The sequence below is a fragment of the Vipera berus genome, assembly GCF_964194415.1.
Source record: "Vipera berus genome assembly, chromosome: 2".
NCBI lineage: Eukaryota > Metazoa > Chordata > Lepidosauria > Squamata > Viperidae > Vipera > Vipera berus.
The window spans coordinates 101,205,552-101,218,411 of NC_138203.1; the positions used below are offsets into that span (position 1 = coordinate 101,205,552).

General features: G+C 39.0%; 1 protein-coding gene across 1 annotated transcript in view; it reads left to right on the plus strand.

Moving 5' to 3' along the window:
• Nucleotides 1-3,475: 3,475 nt before the first annotated feature.
• ELP1 (elongator acetyltransferase complex subunit 1) overlaps nucleotides 3,476-12,860 on the plus strand; it is a 49,475-nt gene continuing 40,090 nt past the window's right edge. Inside the window, exons 1-11 of the mRNA XM_081317543.1 lie at nucleotides 3,476-3,612; nucleotides 4,696-4,865; nucleotides 5,473-5,625; nucleotides 7,331-7,412; nucleotides 7,948-8,028; nucleotides 8,478-8,563; nucleotides 9,788-9,887; nucleotides 10,215-10,305; nucleotides 10,747-10,870; nucleotides 11,135-11,228; nucleotides 11,890-12,123. Of these exons, the coding sequence (XP_081173669.1) occupies nucleotides 4,716-4,865; nucleotides 5,473-5,625; nucleotides 7,331-7,412; nucleotides 7,948-8,028; nucleotides 8,478-8,563; nucleotides 9,788-9,887; nucleotides 10,215-10,305; nucleotides 10,747-10,870; nucleotides 11,135-11,228; nucleotides 11,890-12,123 (1,195 nt within the window). The 5' untranslated portion in view covers nucleotides 3,476-3,612; nucleotides 4,696-4,715. The remainder of the gene's footprint in view (nucleotides 3,613-4,695; nucleotides 4,866-5,472; nucleotides 5,626-7,330; nucleotides 7,413-7,947; nucleotides 8,029-8,477; nucleotides 8,564-9,787; nucleotides 9,888-10,214; nucleotides 10,306-10,746; nucleotides 10,871-11,134; nucleotides 11,229-11,889; nucleotides 12,124-12,860) is intronic.

The following is a 12,860-nucleotide window of genomic DNA, read 5'->3' on the forward strand; positions in this document are numbered from 1 at the left end:
TGGGTGCAGCTTGGGAGACCTGAAGGACCAGCTTGGGAACACATCTCCATGGAGAAAATCTATGTTGACTTTTTTGCCCGTTACACACTCTTGGCTATATCTGTGCTCATACTCATCCAATACATGAGTCTGATTGTAGCAACTAAAGTGGTCCTTTTATGTGGAAAGGATGGTTCTTCAGAGGATGCATCCTAGTAGTTTATACCAGGACTTTTCAAGCTTTAAGGCAGGGGTGTCAAACTTAATTTCATTGAGGGCCGCATCAGCATTGCGGTTGCCCTCAAGGGGCCGGGTGGGTACGGCCAGGGTGGGCGTGGCCAGCTCTACATCGTTCGCATCAAGGATGGCAGTGGGGGCCGTTCCCTCACTGTTTCCAGGATGGCTTCGCGGGCCACATGAAACCACTTCGTGGGCCAGATCCGGCCCCCAGGCCTTGTGTTTGACATGTCTGCTTTAAGGCATGTGCAGAACTCAGCAGGCTGGCTGGGGAATTCTAGGAGCTGCAATCCACACATGCCCTAAAGTGGACAAGTTTGAGAATCGCTGACATAATCCATCAGTACTTGTAATTCTAATGACTTCTCATTTCATTATAAGTCCAATTCAAAATATTATCTATAAAAACCCTCCAAACTTTTTTGAAATGGGTTTTTCTGGATTTTTTAATTGTTATTCTGTCTCTCACTGTTAAAATAAACCTACCATTAAAATTATAGACCGATCATTTCCTTATCAGTGGGCAAAAATACAAAATCAGCAGGGGATCAAATACTTTCCCCCCTCACTGTAGATAACTGGCTGTATCCATGCCAGGCAAGCCCAGTTTAACTTAATGTACTATGTAAACTCAAGCATGAGTTCAGAATATAATGGTAATGAAGGCCTCATGGTCCATCTCCTGCCCTGCAAGCATCCTTCCTGATGCACTGTTCTGCAATTTGAGAGAAGGCCAAATCCCACCAACAGTCAACTGCCATCTTGGCCCTTGCCAAGGCAACCCTACAGGGTGTGTGAGTCCCCTGAGCTGCAGCCCTCAAGAAGCTCCCCTAAACCTTTTCTCTGGAGGAGCTGCCCCCAAAACAGAAAGGTGAGCTGTCACGGTTCCGACAGATGCAATTCTTTAAAGAACCTCAACGCTGCTAACATCAGATGTTCTTGCTTTGACATGAGCGTTGCAATTTGTCTTATTTTATTTGTTGCTTTTGCTTGGTGTTGACTTCCCTACTTTCTTCTTCACTGTTTTTCTGTTACGGAAGAGATTGATATGTTGCCTTTCTTCCAAATGTTCAAGGTAGCTTTCATTGCGACTTCCTTTCCTTTTATCTCAACAACAATACTGTGAGGTAGGATGACTGAAAAAGCACAACTAAGTCCCTAGTAAGTTTCTGGGTGGACTTGAAGTTCAGACTGCCTTATCCTGTCCCCCTAACTCAGGGCTTTTATGACTCGTGGACTTCAATTCCCATAATTCCTGAGCCAGCATAGCTGGCTCAGGAATTCTTGGAGTTGAAGTCCACGAGTCATAAAAGAGCCAAGGTCGCCTACCCCTGCCCTAACTCCACTACACTCTCAGTTCCAATTCTGCAAATATTTACTGTTTGACTTTTAAAAGTTCTAAGATGCCTTTCTCCAAAGCAGCATGGAAAATATTAATAATAAAAAAGATTATTTGTTTTATATTACTAGCGTATCTTCATTAAAGCATTTTATGAGCCCTCAGAAATAAGAGTGGGAATCCAGCTCTCAAGTGCTAGTCCACTTTGAAATCATTTCACCCCAGGCCACTTTGCTCACATCATACTATTGTTGTTGTTAGTTGCGAAGTCGTGTCCAACCCATCGCAACCTCATGGACGACGTTCCTCCAGGCCTTCCTGTCCTCTACCATCTTCTGGAGTCCATTTAAGCTCATGCCTACTGCTGCAGTGACTCCATCCAGCCACCTCATTCTCTGTCGTCCCCTTCTTCTCTTGCCCTCAATCTTTCCCAGCATTAAGCTCTTCTCCAGTGAGTTCTTCCTTCTCATTAGGTGGCCAAAGTATTTGAGCTTACATTCCAGTTTCCTATGGAGAATAAATTTTTACAGAATCGGACTTTCCTTTCACCACCAGATACATCCACAGCTGAGCGTCCTTTCGGCTTTAGCCCAGTTGCTTCATTCTTTCTGGTGCTACTAGTACTAGCCCTCTGCTCTTCCCCAGTAGCATATTGAATACCTTCCGACCTGAGGGGCTCATCTTCCAGCGTCATATCTTTTTGCCTTTTGGTACTGTCCATGTGGTTTTCATGGCAAAGATACTGGAATGGGTTGCCATTTCCTTCTCCAGTGGATCACATTTTGTCAGAACTCTCTGCTGTGACCCTGTACGTCTTGGGTGGCCCTGCACAGCATAGCTCATAGTTTCATTGAGTTATGCAAGCCCCTTCGCCGCAACAAGGCAGTAATCCATAAAGGGGATCATACTATTATGGTTTGTTTAATAATTTATTCCATAAAAACTTGGTTTGCACAACACTGAACATTGCAAATTACAATGTTTGGATTCACACATATTTAACTAAATAAATCATATGATGGTTTAGTTTAATGTGTCAATGCAATCTTTTCTCTTCTTTACATTCTGAGAAGGATCTGAGATTTCCTCCTTTTGCTGGCTGTAGGAAAAAGTGAATCAGATGAATGCTTAATTCTTCTTGGAAGGACGACCACTTATCATTAGAAGAAGATTGGTAGTAACTTTTCAGACTGGCAAATTTCATTAGAAAGCGGATAATTTAAAAGTTTGTACCTTTACCCTTTAATCAAACTCCTGATTTGGAGTATTACAGAGTAATACGCTTCTGCTGCAATCTCAGGAGTGTGGATCTATGCTGCACAAATTTATTTATTTTATTTATTTATTTTATTTTAATTCCATTTATATCCCGCCCTTCTCCGAAGACTCAGGGCGGCTTACAAGCTTAGCAGTAGCCTTCATTCTATGTATATGCCTGCTTATTAGCGCTTTCACACACACCCCAAGCGGCATTATTACAAAGTCAGCTTAATTGGGGCACTTGCCACAAGAATGTGCCCAATGCATAATCTATAAATCCCTGGTTTTCAGAGATGAAACTACATTTAAAAGAGAACTAATCCGTAATTTCCCAATTATTAAGTCACCAATATTTCATATACTTTGAATATTATAGAGTCCGTTTCAAATATGTTATTCCCTTTCATTTACCCAGCTGACATTTAAACAAAGTTTTGGATATTTTTTTAACTATTGAATATATCGATAATTACATTTTGCATGTTTTAATAAAGGAAAAACGCAAATCCCGTATTAAAAGTACCTCACCCTTCGCAAGCACGCTCAGTTAGTTCACGCAGACTTCACAGCGTCACTGAGCACGCGCGACCCAGCAGCCGAGCTGCCCTCATTCTTTTTAGCTTCATCGGCTCACAGAGCATGCTCCGGAAGACATCTGCCCAGACAGTGTGTTTAAAGATGGCAGGCCCGCTGCGTCCCTACCGTAGTTAAGGTTGCACGCGGGCTGTTGCAAGGAAAGTAAGCGGCGCTGTTAAGGCTCTGGACGCTTTTTCCTCTTTTCATTTGCGGCTTTTGAGGTAATCCACTATTATCAAGGAGAAAGGGAAGATAAAATGTTTTAGATTTCTACTTTTTTTAAAAAAACTAGTATGGTCAAATTTCAGAGCAGTCATGGAAGATCCGTGTTTCTCAACCCTGGCATCTTTAAGATGTGCGGACTTCAACTCCCAGAATTCCATAGGCAGCATCTTAAAGTTGCCAAGGTTCATTTGTTTTTATTTACTTATTTAACTTATATCCCACCTTTTATTATTTTTATAAACAACTCAAGGCGACGAGCATATATAATACTGCTTTTTCCTCCTATTTTCCCCCCCAAGAACAACCCTGTGGGGTGAATTGGGCTGAGAGAGAGTGACTGGCCCAAAGTCACCTAGCTGGCTTTCATGCCTAAGGCAGGACTAGAATTCACAGTCTCCTGGTTTCTAGTGTGGTGCCTTCACCCACTAAATCAAACTGGTTGAGAAACACTGTTAAGACAGGCAAAGTTGGGTGAGCAAAGTGTAAGAATCAACTTCTTCAAAGGTTTCTTTAGTTCAGTGCCTCTAAGGCTAAGCTGTTCTGTTTCCAGTTGTGTATTCTGGTGACAGTGATTTTTTTCAGGAAGCCCCCAAGCAGGGCAGTAGCCTTAGTTTCTAAGATCTGTTGTTTGCAGATACACTGCTGCTGTACATGGAAGTCCTTGCCATATGCTTCATGATTTTGACGCAAATTAAACAAACCAGTCAGCACAATCATTCTAGCTCCGCATTTCTTAATCATTCACTGGACTCATTCATAATGGTGCTAGATCATGATTTCACTTTTGGCTTAGCATATTCTGTGAATCTAATCAAGTGATTTATAGCTGTGAGTTTGGTTAAGCTCCAGCAGGGCTTAGAGCATGGGTGTCAAACTTGCCACGTCACGTGTCGTGACGTATCGCGACTCTTTTTGCATTGCCAGCAATAGGGTGGGTGCGGCTTCGGTATGATGAAACCGGCCCATGGGCCGGCAGTTTGACACCCCTGTTTGGTCAATCATCAAGAGCCAAACTTGCTCCCCTATTTATGGGGTCTGTATGTCATCATTCGATGTGGAAAATATATCTCTTTTTTCAGTGGCGTGTGTGGAGAAAAAGATGAGAAACCTAAAATTATTGAGAGCGCAAGAATGCCAGCCAGTCCGAGCTCTTGGTACTCCTCAAGGTTTCACTATCCGTGCAGATAGAGGAACAGTGTTGGTCAGCACTGAGTATGGAATTGTGGAACTGGATCCTGTCACGCAGGAGGTGAGGGTTCACATGTTATCCCAGATATGGCCTTTGGGTTTGAAGAATTGTCTCACTAGCAGTGCTGTGGAAGGAAAACTGGATAATATTGCTGCTTTGAAACAGATTTAATGAAAATCTCTTTCTTCAAATAGTTGATTAAAATACTTTTTTTAAAATTTTGCTAAGCAGCGAGCCCTATCAGACTTTCAAAGAACTTAGGAATATCCAAGAATATAAAAAAAATCCATTCTGTAAAATTTTCTAAACTGTAAACATGTTCTGTTCTTAGATGTTACAATCTGTACATTTCCAATAAGATTGTTTAAATGAATGTTCCTTTTCTAAATCTATTTATTTTATTGTTAATTTGTGCAAGAAGAAACTGAATTTTGCATTCAGGTTAAATGCTCAGGCTACGTAGCTTCTTGGTGGGATACTTCATGATATAATAAAGAAAGTCAACGCCAGCACCTTAATTTGGAGCAGAGCCAAGATACAGATAAAAATCGAAGATGTTTGCAATTTTTTGTTAATCTTTCAAAAAACTAGCAATAATGATCCAAACAATATATAGAACAAGAATGAAAGATATCTCATGACCCTTTATCTTGTCTTTGTTTTAAAGGTCATCAACGAAATTACTTTGACAACTGAGGGTTTTCTGCCAGAAGATGGAAGTGGATGTATTGTGGGCCTGGAGGATTTGCCAGATATAGAATCAGTCTGTGTGGCTACAACAATTGGTGATGTTATACTGTGCAATCTTAACACTCACCAGGTATGGCAGAATGGCAATTCTTGGGTATTGCACCCAAGTAAGATATGAAATAGAATGCAGGAACACAACACATAATAACAAAAGTAGTTGCTTTGATATTGCTGGTCTCAATATAGTTGTTGCCCCTTTAAATAAATATATTAGCTTCTTGCACATAAGAATAAAAATAACTATGAAAGATACAAATCATCGTATGTATATATTTTCTGTGGAAGTGCTTACCCTTTGAAATGATCTTGCTCCTGAAATTCAGATGAACCAACCCTCTCTAACCCTTTTGGAAAGCTGGGAAAACCTGGTTTTTCCCATAGGTTGGACCAGGGCATTAGATGAGCTCATTTTCTGGGAAATAGAACGTATGTTTACTTGACCTTTGCAATATGTTGTCTGTTATGTTGGTTATGGATGTAATTTCTCTGATTCTGTATCATTATGTTGCCAGATTCTGTGTAGCAGCACTTAAAATCCATCAGAAGATGACCTGTGCCATTCTTTTTAGGTTTTTTTAAAAATAATTTTCAGGTTTTTATAATTAATATCTTTAGACTTTGATGTAAGTTTTTTACCGTGGTGTATCTTTTATGCCTTTTAATTTTTTTTTGTACCCCGTCCTCTTCATGCTGGCTTTTGACCATAATAAAGATTTGATTTGATTCAGTTGCTAAACAGGGCAGTCATAAAGCAAGGACTATCTATAAAGATAGAGCTGGTACTCCTGGTTGTGCATCTTGTCTATGCTGCTTCACAGGGCTAATACATAAACACATCACATTAAGATGTTGAGCTTACCCATAATGTGGCAAAATTATGTGTCATAACTTGCAACATTCAGGAAGAGCTAAGACCTCCACTGACATCTCCTGTTAATAGTGTATTTCTTAAAATCCTTAAGAGTGTATTTAATTGATGATAATTTTTATGATCTTTGTAAACAGTTAATATGCTTGAGTGTAATAAAGAATTTAACTTCAAAATGTTTAATTTCCATTGAGATTGTTTTTAAACAATTAGCATTTTCTTAAAAAAAAGAGCAAATTTATACTACATTGAAACATATGGGCTGGTGACCACTATATGGGAGCAAAGAGCTAAGATTTTTTTGTACAGTATCACTACAGCCATAGTAATGAAGATATACAGGTAGTCCTCAACTTACAATAATTTGTTTAATGACTGTTCGAAGTTGCACTTATGACCATAGCAGCATCCCCATGATCACATGATCAAACTCAAGATGCAACTGACTCATATTTATGACGGTTGCAGTGTCCTGGGGTCATGTGACCACCTTTTGCAACCTTCTGACAAGAAATGGGGAAGCCAGATTCACTTAAAAACTGTGTTACTAATTTAACAACTGCAGGGATTCACTTAACAACTGTGGCAAGAAAGGTCATAAAATGGGGCAAAACTCAATAAACCTCTTGCTTAGTAACATAAATTTTGGGCTCAATTGTGATCGCATCACCTATGTTGATATTATGTTCCAGTCTCACTTCTAGTTAAATATTATGGTGAGAACTGCTTATACAAGACTACAGAAATAGTAGTATTGCAGGACTAGAACATGATCACTATCCATCTGTATTTGAGTAGGTCTCTCTTTTCTTACTTGAAGATGATTGATGGAAAATATGTAGTTTGCTTGATTTATTGATGTTGATTGCTGTTAAAAAGATATAAACAGTATTAAACACTTTTGCAGCTGGAATGTGTTGGGAGTGTGGACAGTGGCCTGACCACAATGAGCTGGAGTCCTGATCAAGAACTTGTTCTTCTTGCTACAGGTACAAATCAAAATTGCAAAACATTCTCAACTTTATTCTCTGTCTTTTGGATTCTGGCAGAGAATGGTTCATTGCATCTGATGGTTTACAAAATAGTAACTAGCCATTGATTTGCATTAACTATTCCTTGTTTGCCAAACACATGGTGGGTTCATATGACGTGCATTAATATCACTTTTAACCACAACAGACAACAAAGCAATAGGCAGGGCCAAGGGTGGACACAATCCACAATTAAAGCTCTTCCCCTTTGTATGACATTGACACAGATAGAAAGGGGTGGGGCTTGAAACCATAGTGGCACCCACTTTTCCCTCCTCTTTGTTGTGGACAGCACTGGAGGAGGTTTCACTTTTTCTAGATGTCTGTCAAGAAAAGAGATAATTTTTCAAGGAAGAGTTAATCTGAACTAAACAGGGATTGGGCTTGAGCACTTCAGAATTAGAAGATGCCTCCTCCTCCTGTGATTCTGCAAGATGATTCAACTGCACTTAAACATTTTAATTTCAAACTTCTTTATATATTCTTGTGACAGGTGAGCAGACTCTGATTTTGATGACAAGAGACTTTGAACCAATTGCGGAAAGACAGATCCACCAGGATGACTTTGGAGAAGGTGAGATGGTAGTGCAGATGCTAGAATTTTACAAAATATATTATTGCAGTTCTGTGAAGGGCTAGGCTACACAGAGAAATTGAATTAACTGAAAATAGCTGCAGCTGCTCTATCAATTGTTATGTACTGAAGTCATGGACTGTGTGTCCATTGGTATCAGGGCAGTAAATTGAAAGAGAGCAATGTTTTGTAGTCACTTGTTACGTACATGTGACATTGCCATCAGTCTGGCTGGCAATCTATCATGTATAAAAGCATTAACTGAATGTGGAGTGGATTTTTTAAACTTGGAAGTTGTCTAAAGAATATTTTATATTTGTCATGAAGTGGCCCATAAATACTATTGCCTGTGGAAAATTAGAAGTAAACACTAGAAAAGTTGGATGTACGTTTTTGACAGATCTATAAAATATTAATCTTCAAATATTCTTTACTTGATTGATTCTTAGGCAAATTTATTACTGTTGGATGGGGTAAAAAAGAAACACAGTTTCATGGATCGGAAGGCAAGCAAGCTGCTCATACCAAGTCAATGGTATTATGTTTTTAATTACAAATACTGATTCTATATGCAAATATTTAATTACAATGATGCAAGGAATATGCACTTTTACCGCAGACGTGAATATTAAAATATATGCAATAAGTCATAGAACTGGAATAATGACGAGAGCTTGGAATTTGGGTAGAAAACGTCCAGATTCCTAGCAACCATGAAGTTCACTGCCTGATCTTGACTCAGTGGCACAGCTGAATTTGCATTTAATGATGGGCCAGGATATAATGTTAATACATGAATTTTTGCAAGTCAAAGCTAAGTCCTGAGTTCATGTGCCTGTCTTTTATCCCATGTATTTGAATACAACCAGATGGAAATATCAACTATGATGTAGTTTCATTTTCCTTGATTCCTGCCTCTTTTGTTCAAGTCAGGAATATAATAGTTGCTCAATAAGTCAACAGCAAGTCATTTTTAATGAGCATGTTTAAATTGTGATTCCTGGTTCACACCTAATGTCAAGCCAAGAATTCAAGAAAGTAAAATTAAAGGCAATGAGAGTTCTCCCAGCTTGTGGGAGAATAAAACAAACACATAGATGCCTCGGGTGACACATTAATGATTGTGCATATGGTGCAAAGTATTTATATGGTTAGTATGTGCTAATACGGTATGTAAGTTTATATGTGAATGGGTCTACATATTTGATCTTGCATTGCTGCTTCACTAACTTTTGTGGGGATTAAAAGAGTTTTATGAATCAGCATTTAATTAATATTGTTGCCTTTAAGAGCATCTAAGATCCTTGTGATTAATTTGTGTGCCTAGCTATAGGGGATGTCAAAATGGTATGGCTATTCTGCAACTTCCCCTAGGGTGAAATTTTGCTAGATTTGAATTCCATGATCACTGTTATCTTAGCGGGCCTCCTGAATGTAAGGAGAATTGAGGGAAGACTGATAATGTCTTGAGACAATATTTGGCTTGGACTCTCTAGTAGCTGAGCCTGCATGGTAGCACTTCATAGAAATACAATTATATTAAAGGAGAATAATTAGGTGGTAATGGTCCTTTAGGAGCAAGTTACATATATCAGGGATCACCCTTTACAGGTGATGGGCACCATTGCAAGTTGTAACAATTTAAAATTTTAAAGCACCTTAAATCTCACGAAATCTTGTGATGTTTGTAAGATTTCAGTCAAGGTGTTTAAAAATATCTATACCCAAATTTTGCATCATTTCATATGATCTTTTTCAGGAAATATTGCCTGCTTTACTATGGGATGACCATAAACCTCGCATCAGTTGGAGAGGAGATGGACAGTATGTAGCTGTGAGTGACATTTGCCCAGGAACAGGTTGGTACCATTTTAAAATAATAGCATGATAGTTTCTGTTAGCTTTTGACTGAGCAGGTGAAGGAAGGAAAGTTTTGTTTTTTTGTTTTTTAAAAAAAATCTTCCAAAGTCTCAAGGTTGTCCCACATTTTGATGCAGCTTTCCCCAACTTGGTATGGTTGATACCATGATACCGCACCACAGTGATAAAGAATTACGGGAATTCTACTGAGTTGTAATGATTCTCTCTCTCTCTCTTTTTCTCTATCGCCTTTTCTTTCATCCGTTCATGGGTTCCTTGACTTTGTCCTCTACCTTGGGAATTATGGGTATTCCGCAAACATTCAGGGGCTCGAAAAGTGAGAGTGTGGAGCCGGGAACTTATTCTACAAAGTACCAGTGAGCCTGTCCCAGGCCTAGGACAAGCACTGGCCTGGAAGTGAGTAAGGAAATACAGGGTGTTTCATGATGTGTGTATTATTGGCTTTCTGATTATAGTTTTTTCTATTCATCAAGCTAATATTTTACTGAAAATCACCATTAATTCTGAATCTAGGGTGCAGGATTATGATCCCACTCAATCACTCCTAATCCATTTTTAATGCATTTCTTTATTCAATTTATGTGGTCACCCATATATGGTTCTGGGTGGCTAACAGAATAAAAAACAACAAGAGAAAGATACCATAAAAAGCAATGAATAACAAATATAGGGGCCGAGATAAAATCTACCAACATTGTCAATGTTACCAAAATTGGGACCCAACCACAAATAATAATGGATACTTTTTAGAAAAATCTGTGAATCTTTGGAGAATTTTTGCTTGAAAACTGGTTCTAAGTCATTTCTCCACTTCTTTCTTTTCTGCTTCTATTTCAGGCCCTCAGGAAGCTTGATTGCTTCTACACAGGATAAAGCCAACAAACATGATGTTGTGTTCGTAGAACAAAATGGGCTCCTTCATGGAGAATTTACTCTTCCTTTCCAAAAAGGCCAAGTAAAGGTAGGATGTACTTTTTTCTTGAGGCACAGTTCAGTTAACAGTCATTGGATCTGCAGACTTTTTTCTCACTAGCGTATCTGACATTATTTCCCTCAGTGGGAGGACTGTTTTAAACTGTAAGTTGTCTACATGAACATGTTTGCAGATTACCAAGAGCAGACCTTGACTCAGAGAAGATTTTAATTACGTAGTTATGTACGGCATGACATTTTTTTTATTAAAAGGTGCTTTAGATAGGTGATGACCCTAGTTGTATTTCTATAGGTAAATGAGCTGCTCTGGAATTCTGACTCTATGATATTGGCTGCCTGGGTGGAAGAACTGGAAAGTGACAGTAGTTCTCAAATAAAGATGTATGGTAAGAACATTCAGTAATCATTTCTTAATTTTACAGAACCTATTGGGTTTGTCACAGCCCTATAGTCTTGGCCTACTTTATTTTGGTTTTGTGCATAGCTATTCTCAGCCATTTTTTTATCTGGAGGCTACAGTATCAAAACTCCAAATATATTATGTGTCTAAGCATTACACTGGAGGGACATGTGGTTTTAACTCTTCTCAACAAGAAAAAGGAGAATTAAAGGGAGTCAGTAACTGATTGATGATGAATATATGCTATCAAGTTGATATTGAATCTTGGTGATAGATTGATAGTTTTCTCTAGGAGGATCTGTCGCCATTCTAGTCCTTCAGGTTTTCTAACAATGCTGTAACTGAGTCCATCTAGCAATCAGCAATTGGCAACCCCGAAATCAAATCTGGATCTTCTTGGTGTTATTGCCCTACCTCTTCCCCTATCTCTTCCCTGAACTATGGACATCACAGAGATGGAGAAAGAGGCAAGCAAACGTACAATGTTGAGTAGGTGGAACAAGTTTTTGTAGAAACCATCAGTTGGGAAGAGTCAATTTTATAGTGAGTTTCGGTAGCACATCATCAGTAAGATTCAGAGCTTACACAAAGTACAGTGTACTCTTACCTTTCCTATGTTCTATAAACATTTTGTCTTCTAATTACAGTTCAGTTGTGGACAACAGGAAACCATCACTGGTATTTGAAACAAAGCCTGCATTTTGGCAGCCTTGACGGCAGCCCACCTCTTGTATCCCTGGTGTGGGATCAGGAGATTCCCTATCGACTTCATGTCCTCTGTAAACAGTGGCTTTATCTTTGCTATGATTGGCAGTGGAGTACTGATCACAGCATTGGTGGAGGGGCCAATGACTCGGCTAGTGTAGCAGTCATTGATGGAGGTACGTTTCAAATTTCCCTTTACTGCAACTACAAGAATTTCACAAGAATGATATGTATATCACTTTAGGGAAGGGTTGGAAGCATCTCACTGGCCAGTTTATAAAGCCTTGTTAAGTAGTAGACTAGTGGGGATAATGTGATACTCACAAATAACTAATAGGAGAAAATGTATGTAGCTTAGGGTTGGGCTGTTAAGTCCTTGGTATCCTCTGAGCTTGGTTGTTTTCTTGCAGATATTTCATTATCAGGCTTGTTTACGTTATCAGTGGGGAGAAGAATCAAGATTTGCTGTTGTATACATTAACTTGAGCCCTGCCAATCTGAGAGAGAGAGAGAGAGAGAGAGAGTGTGGCCTTCCTTCTTGATGTCTTCTTGATTGGGGCATTATTTTTCCCCTGATGCTGATTCCTGCTTACATGGGTGTTAATTTCTGAAGTGGTTGTGTTTTAGTTTACATTTGTTTCCTTCTTAGGCTTTGATTGTATCTTTTGAATGGCAAATATATATCATGGTGAATTTTACATAGCTTTCAAAAGATATAGCCAAAATATTTGGGTTGTGTGATCTAGGCAACTTTTGTTATGAAGTCATGTGTTATGACAGGTCTGATGAGAAGAGGAGGCAATGATTTGCTAAACACTTTGCTTTCTATCATTCAAGGACTGCCCAAAACCGTATCATCTGAATATAGATCCACACACCTATACATAAATATACGTATATATACACATACTTA